Raw genomic sequence first — 20,247 nt, 5'->3', positions numbered from 1 at the left:
TTTCCAGGAGTGCTGTTCCCCTGTCTTTTCCTGTTTAGTTATGGGTCGAGCTCGCTTTTGTTTTCTGTGCTGTTTACTTGGTACCCTGCTTCCCCCACTGCCGGGAACCACGGGCTGCTCACTAACTCCTCAAATTCCTGCTCAGCTCTGGCATCGCAGCTTTGTTTCCATTTCCATACATCATTACCTCTCCCACAGCTCAGAGTTTTCCCTTTCTCTTATCTTCTTTTTTTTTTTTATTTTATTTTTTTTAAATAACACTTTAGTTTCTTGGTGTTAAAATACTGATACACTGAATCTTCAAAAGCCTTTCGATTCTGTGATCTGCCCACAGCAGGCACCAGAAACCTGAGAAATCAAGAATGTGGCTCCCTTCCCAGCTAAATTCATGTTGCCATGAGGGGAAAGGAATGATGCTTCACCCAGGAAGCTGGCAGTGCTGGCACTCAGCCCTCAGCTCCCCACCACCTAGCGAAGCCCAAAGATATGGGGTGCCCACGCTGCACCCCATACACATGGAGATGCTTGTGCAGAGACTGCATGCCAGGGGATGTAGCTAGGGTGAGACTCTGGCATGCTGGTGACAGCGGTAGGACAGGAGAAAGAGGCAGATGGAGCGAAAGTGGATAGTGAGGGTGTAATACAAGAGAGAAATGGGGTGAGAAAAAGTCAGAGGGATAAGAGGAGAGCTGTAATGAGAGGAATTAGTGAAGGTGGTGAGAGGAAAACAAAACAGGAGGTGAGGATACAGGAAGCGGGAAGAGAGATTAAGAAAATCCATCCTGCCAGAAACAGCATTTCTTGTCAGGCAAACAGCAGGTGCTGCCTGGGGAAGAGCTGATTCATGCATCTGGAGTGCAGGAACTGAAACACCTCTACCTAAGTAAGAAAAACTAAAACAAAAAGGAGGCTCCACAGAGGTGGGAGAGTTTGCCATGCTTTTTTTTCCTTTTGGCTTCTCGACTGAAGGACATTTTTCAAATAGTTTTGTGAATGCGGTGGGTTGAAATTTCCCCCCCCCCCCCCCAACATTAACTTTGCCAGACCACCCCAGCTGGAAGCAAATGGCAGCTGTACTTACAAGCAAAAACTACACTCTACAATGAAATGCCATGAATATGTACAAAATATACAGGATTTACAACATTTACAGATATTAACTAACAGCACAAGGATCCCCCTGGTCGAAGACCAAGGGAAGCCACCAGCTTCTCTTTCCCTGCCTACCCAGACCCCCCTGTACATAGAAGGGAGAAAGGAGCAGAGAAAGTTGTTGTTAGACTTAACTGAAACAATGCAGCCAAGGTCAAGCAGAAGCAAGTTAGTATCTTTCCTGTGCGAAGAAGTGAGAAGAGAAGGAAATTGGTTTGGTACAACCAGTTTAAGTTCCTTATCTCTCCAATGGAATCGCTTAGAATTATCTTTATTTTCCTTTTTACACCCAATAGTGATTTGTTTACATTTTATTACTTTTCTGCTCAAGATATGTGAAAAATTTTAAAGGCATAGCCTAAAAGTACCACAGTGAAGAAACAAGAGCTGAATTTCCCAACCATTGCAAGATCCTGACAGTTCACTGCAGCATTAACTTTTCCAACCTGATACCTTCCTGTCCTCCAGTTTGCCTTGCTCCAGACTAATTTTTGAGACATCTGCAGTCATAGCACCTCCAGGATGAGATTTCCCCTTTGTCTGAGGTCTGCACGGACTCCCAGGAGTCAGTAACGGAGGTGGCACTGCCATGCAGTGAGGGATGTTGATGGTACACCTACATTGACCTGCTCCAGCTCAACTCCAGGGAACTATCATCATAGAATCACAGAATTTCAGGGGCCAGAAGGGACCTCAAAAGATCATCCAGTCCAACCCCCCTGCCAGAGCAGCATCACCTACACCAGATTACACAGGAACATATCCAGGCAAGCTTTGAATATCTCCAGAGAGGGAGACTCCACAACCCCCCTGGGCAGCCTGTTCCAGTGCTCTGTCATCCTAACAGTGGAAACATTTTTCCTCCTATTTATGTGAAACTTCCTATGCCTCAACTTCCACCCATTGCCCCTTGTCCTGTCATTGGGTACCACCGAATAGATCCTGGCTCCATCCTCTCAGCACTCACCCTTTACATATTTATGAACATTGATGAGGTCACCTCTCAGTCTCCTCCAAGCTAAAGAGCCCCAGCTCCCTCAGTCTCTCCTTGTAGTAATGCTGTCAGTAACTGCAATGGTCTTTAACCCTCTCCACACCAGTCTGAGGGGCCATCTACACTGCCAGATTCTCAAGCTGTCCCTTCAGCAGCTTTCAAAAACTATCCTGCCCACATTCTTCTGACACTGAGCCTTAGCTCCCCATCTCCTACATGATTGATATCGCCACTGCATCACAAATCACAGGCAATGGATAAATCAAGCCCTAACCTAAGCTGCTACTATTTGTTTTTCTCCTCACCCCCCCCCCCCCCCCCCCCCCCCAAGGAAGCCTTATTACAGATTCAATTTGCTGGATTTCTATCAGATTCACTGCACCACTCCTCTCACCTGACTGTACCTGCAACAGCTATTGGGGAACCTGCTCAGCTGCATCCTGCATGCTTCCTTCCTTTTCCCCTCCTCACTGCAACACTTGGTTTAGAACCTTGTAATTAAAACTTTTTTAGCAAAATTGGGTTAATTTTGTCTCTGTGTATGAAAAGTAGCCAACAGTGATCTACTAAAGAGTTGACTGTTTGAAAAATAATAAATAAACCAAACAAAAAACCCTAAGTAATGAAGGCTGCTTAATTAGGGCAAAGTGAACAACAGAACTAAGAGATTTATTAAAAACCAAACCAAAATGATACCATTTACAGACATTTAGCACATTTAGCTTCCTAAAAATTAACCATGTTCTGTTTTACAGGAGAAATAATGGAATGCCTTAATAACAATAATAAAACAACAACAACAGAATTCCATTTTCCACTTGCCAAAATTCTAGACCTACCTCAAGGATTCTTTTGTTTGGTTGGTTGGGTTTTTTTTTTTTAGGAAGGATATTTTGCCCAAAGGAAGAGTTAGAAGGAAGAGTTAGCAAAGAGGCAAATGTTGTGGTGAAGAACTTCAGCAGAAAATGTCATTCCTGTTCGATTTTTAGGCAGCCACGAAGGCTACATTTTGGGTTAGCAGCTCCTCTCAAAGCGAGGTTTGCTTGCTGGCACGTCAGTTTGAAAAACAGCACGGTAGGATGACTTGTTTAATAACTGGGCATAAAACCCAGAGATTAGAAAGTCTCAGAGTGAGTGACAAAACTCCTGTGCGATAATCTGATTTCTTTGCCAAAGCAAGGAAGATTTTTTTAATAAAGGTCACAGAGAAATAATCTCCGAAGACGGCAGTCTCTCTTTCCCCCTGAATTTTTACTCCTTTTTTTTTTCCCTTTTTAAACTCCTTTACAGCAAAAGGCAGACCTCGCCAGGCACACACAAAAAGGAAACAACCACCCAAGAGGAGAAAAAAAAATAAAAAAATTAAAAAAGGGGAGAAAACAGAGAAAAAAAAATCTTTAAAAAATAAAAAGAAAAAAAAAGCAGGGAGGCTGAAATTTTAGTTACACCACATGTGGTTTTCATTTGTGAAAAATGAACAAGCTGTTTGTGGTTAAACTGTCTAATCTGCTGTTATCAATCTAGCACTGCATTCAAGATTTACAGGATACATCAGCTTCTGTGCCACATTAGCTGTAAAAGGGAGAGGGGGTGGGAGGAAAAAGGAGGAGGAGAGAGTTTATCCTGAGGAATAATATTTCCAATGCAGCCACACTCACACTACATCTGGTTGTGCTGGTAGCGGCAGTTAAATTGAAATATTTCACAGCGTGTGTCAGAAACATGCAGAATGGTAATTATGACAGATCTGATTAAGCCTGAGTGCCACTAGCTCCCTGGCCAGCTCTGGTTGTGCAGGTGTGACCTTGTGCGTGCCTGCGTGTGTAAATAAAATTAATTACAAGCGAGAGGGCGAAGGCTTCGGTGACATCACAAAGCGGAGAAACTCCCAAGGGGGAGACCTAATGGAATATTTTCCCTCAGTCTAATAATACAGTTCATATTGACTTGAGGTAATTAGTGGGATCATTAAAGCAGTTTTCCCGGCGTATTTGGCTGCCTGATCAGATTAGTGAAAATGTTCTTCAGAACAAGCCCTGTGTGGTCTGCCAGAGAAGGAGGAAATAAAGAGCAACAAAGCATATTTTGGAATGATAAGCAGCGCTGGACTTTTTTGCACAGCGTTTTGCAGGGCTGCTCTCTGGAGCCTGGGTGCCTGACTCTCCTGACCGACTCAATCTTCTATCCCAGGCTCCTGCTGCGCATCATCTAGGAGTCTTTAATTTTTGTGCCTCCAGCCTTCAACACCGCACTTTAATTTTTGCTTCTCCAGCCTTCACCACCACCACCCTCTACTTTTTGTTCCTCTAGGCTTCAACACCACACTCTCCCCATGCCTTACCGCTTAAAAAATACCAACCCCCAAAACACGTTAAAAAGATAAAAAAGGCACAAGCCTTGTGGAAGTGCCAGCCTTTGAAGAACTGCATTAAGGTAAGTGGAAGGATAAATATGTGATCAGCAACCCTTCACCTCTTCCCAAAAAGCTAACAGAGGATTGAAGGCACTGGTTTGAGAATTAGTAACGTTTGCATCTCCTAACAAGCTTGCCCCAGCGAAGAAAAACAGGGGGGAAAAAAAAGTTTAACTGTGATATAAAAGTCTTCCACAGTAACAGAACACAGAGCCCTAATCAAGAAATGGACCATTTGTTTAAAAACAGTCTATTGAGCATGCTCTACCTTGCAAATGGAATATGCCAAGCTCTGTCACAGATGGCAAGCTTTGACAGTTCCCATCCGTAGCGTCGATACTCGACAGTTCAGCACAAGATCAGTGACATTCTGTCTCATTAGAGCCACGCTAATTATCACAGCTAGTTTCAGGGGAAACCATGTGTTGCAATGGTCAATTTGAAGGAGTCTGTGCATCAACAAACTGGTAATAAGGATCAGACACCTTATTATATGACAGCATGTTGCCTATGATCTGATTTACTGAATCAGAGGTACTGAGGCAATGCTGAAGCCTGATGGGTTATGGAATCGCATGTACACAATGCAGATCTCAAATATGCTCTACAAATAAAAGGGAGCTATACAGAAACAATACAAATGATTATTTTATTTTTAAATGGTGAAGTTGTGAGGATGTTTCTCATGTGTCATTAAGGCATGCAGAGATGTTCAGGATCTTGTCAGCCAGTTCTATCTTTAATCAAATCATATAAGATACATAATTCAGAAACAAAACTGTAAAATTATGGATTATGCTAAATTGTAATTCATTCCATACTTTGATTTTTCAGTTTCAATAACATGTACCAAACATTCCTTATGTTGTGCCGTCTTGCTGCTTTAACAGAATTTTGTATTTTGTAAAGAGCTTTCTCTACTTGGCTCTCTTTTTTCATTTGTACATTTAATGACTCAAGCCTGTATTGCTCTTGCGTTCTCTCACACATTTGTGCTCTTTCCACCACAAAAAAAAAACCAAACCTCAACCAAGAGCCCCCCTTTTTGCTCTTTCTGGCCACCTGCAGGGGCCACATCCTGCCAGGCTCTCGGTAATCCTAGCCCCAGTGCCTCCCAGGGATGCTCTGCAGGCTGAGGCCATGAGAGCGTTAAGCATTAACTCCCAACCAGCACAGGGCAGGTGTGCACCTCTTCCCTCCAGGGAAGGTCTCCTTAGGGCTCCGATACCCAGCGTTTCCTGAAGCTGCTACCCGTTTTTTGACACAGCCTCTGTGTGGAATGTAAGCAGCGTTTAAACAGCTTGCACTGCCACACGCCTGGCTGTGAACCTCTAGCTGGAGCCGATTTGACCCCACGTGGAAAGCACGCTCAGGAAGTACACTTTTTCATTGGTGTGTCAACAAATCCAGCCTTTGCCTCACATGCTGAAAACACTGCGTGGCCCCAAGGAGCTGTTTGGAGAGGTCAATATAATCCTCTTACCAGTTAAGTATTTTCCATTCTGTCATTTTTTTGCTTTCACTTGAACTGTTTCAGAGTTTAATGCTTTGTATTTTTGATATATATATATAGTTCTTTTGTTTTACAGTTTATGCAGATTTCTGTGGGCAACTGCACACTCCCATGAACCACCTTGGAGATTTTTAGACTGTTTTCTCTTCAGTACATCTTTGTTGATTCAAGAAATTGCTGCCTACTTTCTTACTAGCAGGAACTCAAAGACTCACTAAAGTCAATCCACTCCACCAAGGTCATAGCCGTAAAATGGGTTATGGCCAGGACCAGCACTGGCCCTTCTCCAGGTCTATCCAGACTGAGTGATGAGTCAATCAACCTCTATTTTTCCACTCCCCTTTCTGAGCAAAATGAAAAAATGAAAAATAAAATGAAAAACAATCTGAGGTTTTAACTTTTATTTCTGAGGAGAGATGTTGTAAAAGAAATTAAGAGGCACAGGGAGGACCTGGAACACTCTAAGCATTCATTTTGTTCCCACAAAATAAACCTGAAAAATCTCCTTCTCCCTGACCTGGGCAAAAGAGAACACTCTGACTGTGCAACGTGGTGTTTTGTGAAAGAGACAAACCTGTTCCCCCTGCCAAGTTTCACGGTGTCACTGAATAACACACCACTTTCTGGGGGGCAATTCTTGATTGCGTGCGGAAGCCCATCTTGCTTTCACAATTCACACTCATCCTCCCTCCAGCCTCACTGACATGGGATCCTGTCCTGGCTCATGGCACCTCTTCAACTGTCAGAGCAATCACCCATGGGTAGTGGCGAGGGGAGGAAAAGACATTTTAAATGTCAAAATCATAGAGGCTGCTGTCTGGAGTACTTCTGCAGCTGATGTTTTCTAACTACGGTATTTCATCTCTCCGCAAGGGCACGGAGTTTATTTCCAGGCGGACCTGTGAAACAACAGCAGACCTCGGAGCACGTTTTGTTTCCACCTTGTGTCTCCCTGAGCAGTACCCCTCCCCGCTCCACAGAGAATCCATTGTATGCCAAAGGGAAAAAGAAGGGTTTTAAGCCAAGATTTAAACCCAGGAAGTGACTCAGCTGCTCTGAGGGAGATAAAGGCTGGAGAGCACTTGACTGAGACTGAGCCCCTCCTGCCTCACAGGCTGGACCCTGCTGGGGCAGCTTAAGGTGCAGCACCCTGAGGAAACAGCTTTGAAAATAAATTTCAAGACACTGCCCCCGTTGAAGCCCCATTGTTACCAGAGGGTTACTCCTGGTCATAAAAAGGTTTCTTTTCCCCCCACTGGAAAACAGTTGAATAATTTGTTCTCTTTCTGTGGTAATGGCGTGTTACATCTTCATGCCAGACCCACAGTACTGTGCTTGTTCAGTGCTGAGAAGCTGTTTAAGAATGACTTTCCTATTAGAGTATGTAGCTTAATCTCTAGGTGGAAAAACCCAGATCAAAGATACAGCATTTATAAAACTGCAGGTTAAAAAAAGATAAAAGTGAGATAACAGACATCAGGTTTCGACTGTAAATCTCCAGGTTTACTACAGCATTAAAATTTCCAGTAAAAACAGGGGCTTTATATACCTGAAATCTAATGGCCTATTCTGAAAATATTTATGTCAAGAAAAGCATGGTATTTGCATGCCAAAAGCAATTTTAGTGCCAGCGTTCTGCATTCCCTTCCCAGTTAACTCTTTCCCATCCACTCGTGAGCATTAGACACTCTGCCTAACGCATACCTGGTGTGCCTCCCCAGGCAGCCTTTCAGAGGGAGACACTTCAGGTGCATACTAAGGCAAAAGCTGGATGCTTATAATAAAATATCACTGGGCAAAATACTTGCCTGATTACTTAGGATGGTGTCCCTAGCTTGGTTCGAATCTCTGATTTTACCTCCATGCCTTGCATGCAAAACTGCTCATTTACACTCTCGTTTGCCTAACCGAAGCAAAAGATGGGGACAGGAGGACAGGAAATTGGGCAACACAATGCAACAGCTCAGAAGTAACGGGTCAAAACTCTCCATAATTAGATGAGGTTTTGGGAGGTACGGGTAGTACTCCATTAGTTTTATGCTAAAAATAAAGTCAGAGCATGATCCTCCTAGAGTCAAATGTCTCATGTTCAACACAGAGGCATTTGTATCTGGTGAGAAGCGAGGGCAGTAGGCATCCACCTGGCCATACACAGCTGTCCGCAGGACTGATGCTGCAGAGAAGTAGTGATTTTACCTGTTTGTTCTACTACCATGTAACCTTTTTTAGGTATAATATTGCAGTCTGATAGCCTTGCAGTGTAGTGCATGCTACTTGCAGAAGCCCAGAAGCTAATACCACCTCAGGTTTTGCAAACTGTACTTTCCTAAATTTGAGAAAGCCTTAGCAACTTAGGCTGGCTTTCAGCTGCTTTACGTTCTTCCCTGTTTCTTACTAGCCTGTGCAGATCACAGCTTTTCAGGACAGACCATGAAGACAAATGCAACTTCTCCAAACACAGCAAACATACAGAATCACTACAGCTCTCCCCTTGCCTTATCTCTTGGGCCTCTCATGTTTGTGGGGCTTTTTTGTTTGTTTGTTTGTCTGTTTTTTATGGAATAAAATTAGATTTCAGCATCTGTCACTATCAAGAAGAAAAAAACAACCTCATCCCTGGCTCCCACATGAAAACATTGTAACCAATGCACAGTTGCTGAACCATGATGCCTTAATGATCATTACACAAATCAACTTTTTGGTTGTTGTTTGAAATAACAAAATTAAGAATGTGCTTTCATAATTACTTGGATCAGGCTGTCAGGTTATAAATTTAATAAAACCCCAATATAATTAAATTGTGAAAGTAACACATACCACACACAAATATGTAGATATGTGTGCAGGTGAATTCTTTTCATTTTGACTCATTCAGGTGTGCTGATTAAATTCTGGGGAACAATATTGTTAGCATTGCCATTTTACCATTAAAAAAAAACCCAAACCAATGACCTGGGAGCAGATACAAAGCACTTCATAAACCTTTCCTGTCTTCCTTTTGCATGCTTTTCTCTAAAGCTCTCTTTTCAACACCATCTAACAAAAATACAGGTAGGCCAATCAGACAACTTTCAACGAAACTGAGATTTTAAATACTGACAATAGGCCAGTATCACATCCCCAAAGACATGATGCATTCAAGCAAGTTCATTTAGAACCTCTTCCTTTGCTCCTCAGGATACCCAATGGCCACCTTTAACGTGTGCATTTTGAATTTAACAAGATTTGAATTTATTCCAGAGATAATGTATTGATCCCTAATAACAGAGAAGCTGTAAAGAAATGTACAGAATGAATACATTCCTATGTGGGAAAAGAATTCAACCTCTGAAGGAATCTTCTAAGTAAGTCTGCAGAGTTGTTCAAATCCATGAGCTGGATAGTCTCTTTCCTTTACAAAAGCCAACAAGCCACCTGCAAAGTGCACTGCATACAACCTAAGCCAGAGCACAACCTCACTGGTATCACTGCAATCTCTTCCTGCTCTCACCAACGCTTCCATGCCCTGCACTATCACCTCTGCTGCACTGAGTCCCTGTAGCAAGGTGGTTTGTTGAGCGCCAGGTCCATACGGTGGTCCTCTGTCTCTCTTTGGCTCTTGCCAAAGGCACTAACACATCACAAGGGAAGATGCTCAGTTTCTACCTTGGCACTACCTACACAAAATTCTGAGGCGCATCATTTAATAGCTCTTCTGTACAAAGTGCTCTAGTCAGCAGAACATTAACTGCAGTCTCCTGGCTCAGGCAAGCCCATCCACCTTGCAGATGCTGGCTGCTTAGACACTCAATTTAATGTTCAGTCAAATCAGTCCCTTAAAATAAAACAAAATAGAAAGGCCCTGCAGCAAACAACAATCTTTCCACTGTCAGAGCTGGCTTAGGTCACATACTGTTTTATTCCATAGCTTGAGTCTATACACAAGAGTTAATCAAGTTTTTATATCCAAAAGAAGAGCAGCAATGTTTGATTTTAGTGATTTTCAAACAAAACAGTTAACTAATACAGCATTGTCTAATATGTCTCCTCTCCTCCAGACTTTTCACGATAGCTGGAAGTCATTATCCCAGGATTTCCAGTTCTGAGCAGGAAACCACTATCACCAAATGAAAACCCACCAAACAACAATGTACCTCTCTCAAGTGAGGCTCTCTTAAAGCACACGTTCCAACACGCCTCGCTCTTGTGCACGTGAGACTTTTTGTCCCTGAGAAATATTTCTCTGTATCACTGACAAGCTCCATTGCAGACTTTTTGTAACACAAGTATCTCCTTCAATATACAAGGCTTTGCTGCATATTTAAAGCTTACCAATTGGCTGACTAGTTGTCAACAGGCTAAAGCAGAACCAAAACACTCCATTCACCTAAGAGCTTACTTCCACGAAGCAGTTTTGTACTACAAGCGGCACTTTGGCTAACTATCAACCTGAAGACTTGTTCAACACAAATTAATTTTGCATTGCTTAACCTGAGGAGAGAAATAACCTCTGAGAAGACAGGCATGATCTCCACAATGAAAGGGAAAAGAACTACATGTTTGTATTATTTGTTTTCTATGTGTGGTAGCAAAGCTCATACAAGAATCTAAATGTTGTAACAATACTAAAAAGAGCTGCACTACATCCTTGGGAAGATTTTGTGCTTCACTTGATTACCTGTCCACTTTTAAGACTGTAATAGAAGAGCTGTCTGGCCTAAAAAATTTAAGACTCTGCACTTAAATAACCATACTGTCACACAAATCAGAGTAGATCATAATTTTGTGGACTGATAGACTGGCTTCATACCTTGGGTTTGTGGTGAACTGCACTGAAAAGGGGAAGGTGTATAAAAAAAACACTTCTCTAACCCCAAGTCTTGACATGTGAATAAAGACATCTGAGGAGCACACAGGTTGGAAGCTGCTGTAACATTCTATCATAATTAGAAACATTTCAAGAGCCCTGTAATTTCCAATCAAAATTACAGTAATTTCTGATATACAAGCCATGATTCATGACAGAATTTTTACATTCCATGGGAGATTATAGTGGCCTGATGTATGACACACTGAGTGCAGCACTAACATAAACAATTCAGTTTAATGTTTAAACAGCACTTGGTGTTTAGAATCCCACAATAAAAGAAACATATTATTGTAGAAATTATCACTTTGACAGTGATTGAAGGGTAGGCAGGCATGTGGCCTATAAAGCTGTAATTTTTACAGTCCACAGCTTGAGTTTAATCATTTTGATATAACATTTCCAAAATATCTCTTTAAATGCTCCTTGCAGCAGATAAGTTAAGAGGCAGCATCCTTTCTATACAATGAAAGGCAGTAAACTCCAACATGTGGACAAGGCAGAAGTCAGAAGTTAAAGACTGTTAAAAAGAAAACCAGTGCTAAAATGCTATTGGCTGAAGAATCGTTAGTCTAACTGATCCTCGTCAGCCTCTCCTGGAAGATGCTACATTTTCCTATGAAGCAAGCTTATAGAAAAGTAAAGGAACAGAGACTAAGAGGACTTAACATTTAATCTAACACAAAGATTCAACAATGCAAGCATTAGCAAAAGCATTGCAGAGCAAGACTTCAGCATTTCTTTCGAGTGGTGGTATCACCATAGTTCGAGTCTTTCCCATTCTTCTGGTTTTTCTTTACTTACTTTTCCAGTACATTCTCACTTAAGTCTATGTTTTTGCATACTCTGGCAATCTTTCTCAGAAGCCATGTCACTTATGATAATCACACCTAACAAGTGCTCGTTCATTTCCCTTTCTTGCCACTCAACAGAAATTCTTCAGCCAAAGGAAACAGAAGAGAATCATAAAGTTGTTAGGGTTGGAAGGAACCTCAAGGATCATCCAGTTCCAACTCCCCTGCCATGGGCAGAGACACCTCACACTACATCAGGCTGCTCAGAGCCCCATCCAGCCTGGCCTTCAAAACCTCCAGGGATGAGGCTTCTACCACATCCCTGGGCAACCCTGGTGTCTCACCACCTTCATGGGGAACCATACAACCAAGGCTGCAACCTGAATATGCAATATCTGCGTAGGCATGCGGGCAGGTAACCAAGCAGCCACAGTCCTCCATAGACATCATACATGTGTCCTCAGATGTAACTTGTATAATGGTAATTTGTTGGGGTTTTTGCTGTTGCTTTTGATGTGGATAGTGCTGCGTCAGCTGCCATGCACAGCCTCACCAGTGGGCCTGACTAAATATTTTCACAACCCCAAGAGCTCAGCGACTGCCCTTGCAGCGCACGTGATTTCAAAACACCAAAGTCTCAAGATGAATTCAGCAGAAATACACAAAGCTCACCCACACAGCTCTCTCCACGCCCACACCAGCCAAGATCTGATGAACCTGATGCTTCCTGAACTGTGCAAGACCCAAGGGTGTACAGCAAAAGGCAGCTCACTGGTGGGAAAAGAGAGAGAGGCATCCAAGGAAGCCACCTCTCAACCCTGCCTTAATGAAGAGTAACCAGAGGTTACTTCTACACTCAGGAAGGAGCTACGAGTTGTGGTATGAGGCTGGTGTGCCAACCCACTCATTACTCACACAGAAACAGATCAAAGCTGGGGGGGGTGGGTGGGAAACAGTTACACAGGACAGCAAGTTGCACCTTGGGAACTTTACCTGGCTTTTGGTTGCCGCAACCTTTGCAAACAGTGCTTGAGACACCTTAGCTCTCTTCATTTCCTGCTGAATCTCGTCGTAAATGGAAGCATTAATGTTCATGGAATTATTTTCTGTTTTTCCATTCCTCTCAGTAGCAATAGTAGCAGTTTTGACCTGGAAAATATATTTTATAAGACATTTTTTGTTATGAAAAAGTTATTTCTTTCTTTCTCTTTCCCTCCCCAAGCAGTTCCCTCTCCATTTTATTCCTTTTATGCACTCTTGCTTGGATATTCTTTCAGAGACTTAGCGTTATGAACTATCAGAGGTTCAGGCAACTGGGAAAGAAGAAATAGGTGTAATAGGTGAGAGCATCTGAAACAGGAGTTGCCATTAACTGACCACTATGAATTTCAACACCATAAAACAAATTAGGTGGAAAGCTGTCAAAGAGTCTCGTGGAGAATTCTGAGTCCTTACATCATTTCCTTGCCCCATGCAAATTACGTGAAAACTGTTAAGTGCAGTATAAAAGAATCTCTAATGCCATAGAATACTGACATATAACTTCATTCATGCCTCATGTTTAGCACACTCACATGCATGATAATGTAGAAAAATTGTGGCTTTAGATTTACCTTTCAAAAATACTATCAGTTTCATTCTCAAGCTGTTTTTAAGATCATTTAGGATAATGCATATTTTATCCATTTATTTATGAAATCAAGATAAGGCTTTCTTAAAACTATTAATTCTAGCAGCAGTACTTCACTTGTGACATTAAATATTTATTCTTCTTGCAGTCCATGTTAAAGAGAAAGACAAACCAACCAACACAACAGACATGAAAACAAGACAGAGTTATTACACTACCACATCTGCATCTGCATCATTAAGGAAAAGAATAAAAATACATATCAGTAGTGACATTGATGTGCAGAAGACTATCCTTTCCTTCATCCTCTGGAAATGAGGTTTCAAACACCATGAATCATCCCACCAAGGTTATAGTGCAATTTCTGCAATATCAGTTGAGAGGCACAATAAAAAAATCAGCAAGGTACTCAGCTTCTCCTACAATATTCTTAATAGTCAAGGATAAGCTTTCTTTAGCAGGTATTCTTGCAGTGTTTCCCTGAGATTAGTAGCCATAATGGACCACTAATCCTGAAGTGGACCAGAGGAAATGAGTTGCTGAATTTCTGCCAAGAACACACAAGGTGATGATGTGAAATCAAATGTGAGATTTCAGCTCAAATCCACAGGTGCATATTGATGTTCTTGAGAGGTTAATTCATTCAGCCATTCAGAACATACACGTCCACTCTAAGTTAGCCATTCAGGCTACCTCTGCACCTAAGGGACAGACCTTGGCACTTGCAGAGGGTGATTCAGCCTACTCCTAATTATGTGTGTAAACCCACACTTTCACTATCAGTGCAAGTCAGCATTTTCCTGTGTTCTAATGTCCCTTGAGGTTCAGAGGGAAATCATGACAACATGATCATTCATCTTCTAACCTCACTTTCTATGAGCTTTTGCATGTCACAGGTCTCATGATAGTAAGAGTCAAAGGGTTTGGGTGAGAGACATACCTAGGCAAATTAGCTTTTTTTTTTTTGCTCTCCTAGAAATGTCATGCTCAACTTGTGTCAACTATCCTTCACAGACCTTTTAAAACAAAACAATCTAGCCCAGAAAGTGAAAGTGCATGCCACTTTTCCTGAGCCTGATTTGTCTATCAGGTGTTTCAGGAGCCGTGCTAACACATGCCCACTAGATGCAAGGGGTGCTTCACCAGCAAGAATAAGGCTTCCACACACATTTCCACCTGCTTCCTTCTGGTAGGCATTAGCCCTTTCTAGTGCCCTAAACCAGGACTTCAAAATGAAAAGGGAATTGAAGAAAAATCCCAGAATGTAGTACACAGTTTATCATGTGATTTGCTTTCATCTGAAAACAACTGGTACTTTGCAGCCATGTCCTGGAGAGTGAGGCATTTCCTTTTCTGCAGTGTGACATTTTACAGGCAACAGTGCAGTAGAGGATGGCCAAGCCTGGGCCAGCAGCTGCTCAGAAACATTGGAGACACCCAGGAGTGGAAAGCATAAGCAGCGGCACCATCAACCTCCCTTCTTCCCACTGCAGAGCTGGAAAGTCTGTGTCTCACACTGGCAAATCAGCATGGGGCCCCAAGAGCAGGTGCATACCCTGAACATCATACAGTGAAATCATTTGAAAATTACAAATCAGTGGCAATTTTAGAACCTTCAAATGAGAAGGACTCGATAAAAGATAACTGATAACCAATGGAGATGTTAAATACACAACAACAAAGAGCCTTCTCTGCTCGCTTGTAAAATAGAGGCTAAGCTACATTAGAGAATAAAAAAGTTATGGTTTTGTTCACAGACCTTCTTGAACCTTAGGCTTAAGTTTTAGCAAATTTATTTCAGTCTGTCCCAAAGAAATATTTCTAACATTTAAATAATCTTTGGGGGTTCTGAGGGGATGATGAAGGTGTTCAGATAGCATACAGAAGTCTAGTGTCATTAGGGAAGAGAAGACTTTGCTTTTGTGAACCTGATCGAAACGTCTCCTTTCTGTGAGCAAACTGCCTTTCTGATTGCTACTTGGCTTCAAAAGATAGCTTCACATTGTAGCAGTACTCCATAGAGCACTTAGAATCATAGAATTGTTAGGGTTGGAAGGGACCTCAGGGATCATCCAGTTCTAACCCCTCTGCCATGGGCAGGGACACCTCACACTACAGCAGGTTGCTCAGAGTCACATCCAGCCTGGCCTTCAAAACCTCTGGGGACGAGGCTTCTACCATGCCCCTGGGCAACCTGTTCCAGTATCTCACCACCCTCATACTGAAGAACTTCTTTCAAACATCCAATCTGATTCTACCCATTTCTAGTTTTGATCCATTCTTCCTAGTCCTATCACTCCCTGACACCCTAAAAAGTCCCTCACCAGCTTTCTTGTAGGCCCCCTTCAGATACTTAACTGAGCTGTGAGCACCCAGATTATCAAACACCAAGCTGGAGATATAATTTACACTACGCATCTTGGTCCACACTTTCCAATGTCTAGTATGGATATGCATTTAACCGAGGGGAATTACTGAGAATCCCCATTCTAGCTGGCAAATCACATCTATCTTTTTAACAGATACAACAAACTCAACAGCATCTAATGCTGTTTAAATCAAACACATAAACCTCCTATTGCCTTTGTTGGTATTGAATTAGCAAGTGAACAACAGAAAAGACTAATCACAGGATGTTACGGGGTGGAAGGGACCTCTGGATATCTTTGAGTCCAAACCCCTGGCCAGCGCAGGGCCACAGACTCCAGTGCAGGTAATATCTGCATCAAAAAGCTGTAGTAGCCCAAGGAGCTTCAGGAGAATAAAAGCAGTAAAGTTATAAAAGGATGTGTTATCAAGATTGTAAATATACATAGAGAGAGGTTATGGGTTATCAAGAGCTGTTCTCAGCCTTACCCTGTACCTCTCCAATTTACATCATTGACCAAGTACAAAAATGTTTCTGCCACATCTTCATGATTTCTCTTCAAAGCTCAGGAATAGACTGTGGCTGGACTAGATGGACCATTGCTCTGCTCTGGTCTGATGAACTCCATGCAATAATGCTAATTAACCTCTTGGAGAATATCCATACCTAAACCTGCTCATAATTTATACATAGCGAGCATCTCAGCTGGTGTACTGAATTTAGAATTGTGTTCAAGCGACAGGCTGTGTGAAGCTGGGCTGAAAGAACACCACCCCCCTCCTCAAAAAAACAACAGAAAACAAAAAGTCCTCAGCAGTGCAACCTCAGGACTTGAAAGAGGAGATGGAGAAAGTAATCATTCTGGAGAGAAAAACAAACCAAAACAACTCTCCTTTCATCCACCGTTTAGCACAACCTCCCACCTGCACTGAGAGCCACATTTTCTGTTTAGGAGTGAAACCACAGATCTGCTACTTTGTTTCGGAGGCTTTGTTTGTTTGTTTGCTTTTTCTTTCACAGCACCCAAATTTTGCAAACAGAGGGGAACACTATCTTCCAAATGTAACAGACTGAAAAACAGAAATTTGTTTGGTCATCTTCCTAGCACCAATCAATTCAGCCTTTTAAAAATACTTGAAAAAAGCCCCAACACAAGACCCCGCACATCCAATCCCTCCTGACCTGCCCAGACGTTCTCATCAAATAAGACTGATTACAGTAGGAAGAAGTTCTGGACTAATTCAATTTTCCCAAGCAGGGCAGGTTGTTACAGAAGGAATAACCAATCTGAAGAGGTTTTCACAAACGTGGAAGCTGATTTCTTCCCCATCCAAACTGAAACAACAGAAAAAAACCCTTTTATAACACATTCTCCTAAGCACTGTTTTAGCTCGGGAACAAAAATCTTCTTTAATCCTGGTTTAGCTTTTAATATTACATCGTACATTAAAATTCATAAAGTAGTTCATTCCAGGCAAAACAAACTACTTTTCAGTTCTGCTCTGCAAATAGCACAGGAGGTACAATAAATGTTGTTGCTTTCAGAGCAGCTTTTATCAGGACAAAGTTTACTACTCCATTATTACAGTGGCGCCTGGAAGCGCAGTTATAGTTAAATGTCGGAGTTTCCATTAACTCTCCTCTACGGTGGTTTTTTTGAGGGGGGGGGGAGAGGGAGTGGTGAGAGGGCTGCGGTTACTATTTTGCTCATTTTTGCTTTCATTAAAATACAACTTGGCACAAAGACTACTGACCTTAATCTCAATTTTTGCAGACTTAAAAATACAAATTTTGATGGTGGTGATGCACGGGGCATGTGTGTGGGCATGCCTGAACTCCAGGGCTCTACTGTCATAAATCATGGAAGCTGGAGTTATCCACAGATCCTTACAGTATCACAATACCTTAGAGGTTGGAAGGGACCTCCACAGATCACTGGGTCCAACCTCCCTGCCAAAGTAGGATCACCCAGGGTAGTCCACACAGGAATGCATCCAGGCAGGTTTTGAATGTGTCCAGAGAAGGAGACTCCACACCCTCTCTGGGCAGCCTGCTCCAGTGCTCTGTCATCCTCACTGTAAAGAAGTTTCTCCTCATGTTGAGGTGAAACCTCTTACAATGGAAGATCACTGGTCCTCAAACACCAGCAAAGCAGTGTTCTCAAGACCAGTCTTTCAAGAGTAACATCCTATCACTGGACCCAAACTGAGACTACTTTGGCACGAAGGAACTGTAATTTATATTTAGTCAGGGGGAGGCCAGGATTATATTTATGCAAATGACAGATTTTGTCAACTGAGTACCCAGAATAATGACTCATGCAAGATTTGAGGATACTTCTTCTAAGATGCTTTGTTAATATTACATTCTGGTCTTGACGTTACACATAAACTGTTTTCATACAGGATGATGATGTGTCCCAAGAGTTAGCCCAAATTTTGTTTGGGAAATATGAGTGTCAAGAAGGATTTCTTCCTCAGCTCTGCTGACATGTCTCTGATGAGAAGGAAGTGTTCACAACTGCAGGATGGCTAATGAGTTTTAACTAGAATATCTTTGAAAACAAAATGGATAAACTCAGATTGGATGTTAGGAAGAAATTCTTCAGCATGAGGGTGGTGAGACACTGGCACAGGTTGCCCAGGGAGGTGGTAGAAGCCTCATCCCTGGAGATTTTTAAAGCCAGGCTGGATATGGCTCTGAGCAACCTGAAATTGTGTGAGTCATCCCTGCCCATGGCAAGGGGGTTGGAACTAGATGATCCTTGAGGTCCCTCCCAAACCTAACAGTTCTATGATTCTAAAATCTGTGACTTAGTCACTTGTCTCCCTCTTCCTTAGCACAACTAGAAGAGAGGATGGAGTCTTTTTTTTTTTCACACCCTGAACTGCCCTGATAAAAGGGAGAGGCTCTCCCTAACACTTCTGTGGGGAACTTCATCCACCCTCAACATTGTTCCACACTCAGCATCCTCTCAAGTATCTCTTGTTCCCACACAACATGTAATAGATTCATCCTCTGACCTTGACTTAGTGATATCCAGTAAGGACTTCTGTGTGGTGATCTGCAAGATGAAGGTGTAGAAACATAAAAATAAATAAATAGAAGAAATAGAATAAGAAAGGACCAAATTGTCTTCCTTAGAGCTTGGAAAGGTTAAGCTATGTCTCCATGCAGTACCTACCTGATGGAGATCTAATACTTATAAACTCCAATGCCTCAGAAAAGAGCCTTACAGACAGGCTGCTGCCCCAGGAGGTGCTGAGATGAACAATGCCCAAGCAAAAAGTTCTTGTGCACACTGTCTCCTTGCACTCAGTTCACCAGTGTGGAAGACAGCAGCAGACTTTTACAACTTGACCAGCTTAGAGGGCTACACACATTTCCCCAAAGCTCATGCATTAGAAGCTAATGATTTCAATTAAAAAACCAAACAAAAAAACTAAAAGATTTTGCTTTTTTGTTTAAGTAAGAGAGAAAGGGAGAAGTAAAGGGGACAAAGAGCTTCTTAAAGGATTTCAAAAAAGAATTGGAAGCAATCCAGCCACATTAGCTCAAGTAGCAACTAGTAAGAATGCTGTAAAAATGAGATAAATTCAACACAGTTCCTTCTAACTCAAGCAGCAGGGTTTACGCTTGGCCGGGTCCTACCATCCTCTCAGACCTCCGAGGTCATGCTTTCGGTTTCTGCAGGCAACAGCACATAAAATTCACACAGAGCAAACTCAGATGCTAAATGGTTAAGTCTGCTCTACTGTCTGGCCACCAGTTGGCAACACAAAAATGCAAAATAGATCCTTTTCAGGATGTTTATTTTCACATCCTTCCGAAACTGATAACTTGCAATTGCAAAATAAACCTTCATGTGTGGCACATTAGCTCCCATTTTTCATGGTTTCATAGTTTAATTGTTTCAAATGTTACACTGGTCTAAAGATTTAATATTAAATATGTTGGCTCTTGAGTAAATTCTGTTGTCAGGATAAAGGGTTTGCTTTGCCTTTCAGTAGTTATCGAAGCAGCTCATAGCTAAGCTAGAAATACATTATGCTTTATTTCTGTATAGTGAACTTTCAATAATTGCTTATAATACATTCAGTAGTATGGATGCTAGTAGCTTTATTTCCTTAGCATCAAACATCCACTAAACTGTGGACATTTGGGGGGGTGGTGGATATCAGAGTAGCACCATGCATTAATAACTTTGCAGCATCCTGAATATCAATTCTTTCTGCTATGATTTGTGAAGTTATACTTGCCAGTGCAACAATTAGAATCATTATTATTTATAGCATTAAGTATTGTCATCATGGCACCACCACAGGCATTTAAATTGTAAAACCTAGGGCTCTGAGCACTTAGTAGCAGGTGGCAAGTGTCACACGTGTTTCTAGGTGGGTAATTGTGGCAACAAGTAAAAAGTTTGCACAGAATCCTAACTTAAAGCGATTTCTACATCCTCAATCCACCCACTTGGTGAAGTACCTTTGTTTTGCTGAATGACAGCAAACAACATCACAACTAGAAAAACAACTGT

The 20,247-nt window shown here is 42.0% G+C and overlaps 1 protein-coding gene across 6 annotated transcripts in view; it reads right to left on the bottom strand.

Moving 5' to 3' along the window:
* SATB1 (SATB homeobox 1) overlaps positions 1-20,247 on the bottom strand; it is a 101,711-nt gene that overhangs the window by 18,124 nt on the left and 63,340 nt on the right. For all 6 annotated transcript variants that reach the window (XM_068152323.1, XM_068152326.1, XM_068152322.1 and 3 more), the window contains one exon: positions 12,706-12,861. In XM_068152323.1, coding sequence (XP_068008424.1) covers positions 12,706-12,861 — 156 coding nt within the window. The remainder of the gene's footprint in view (positions 1-12,705; positions 12,862-20,247) is intronic.

This window comes from Melanerpes formicivorus, unplaced genomic scaffold (genome assembly GCF_026170545.1).
Source record: "Melanerpes formicivorus ecotype bairdi unplaced genomic scaffold, bMelFor1.0.p_v2 SCAF_23, whole genome shotgun sequence".
Classification (NCBI taxonomy): Eukaryota; Metazoa; Chordata; class Aves; order Piciformes; family Picidae; genus Melanerpes; species Melanerpes formicivorus.
This window is presented reverse-complemented; position numbering and strand designations above follow the sequence as displayed.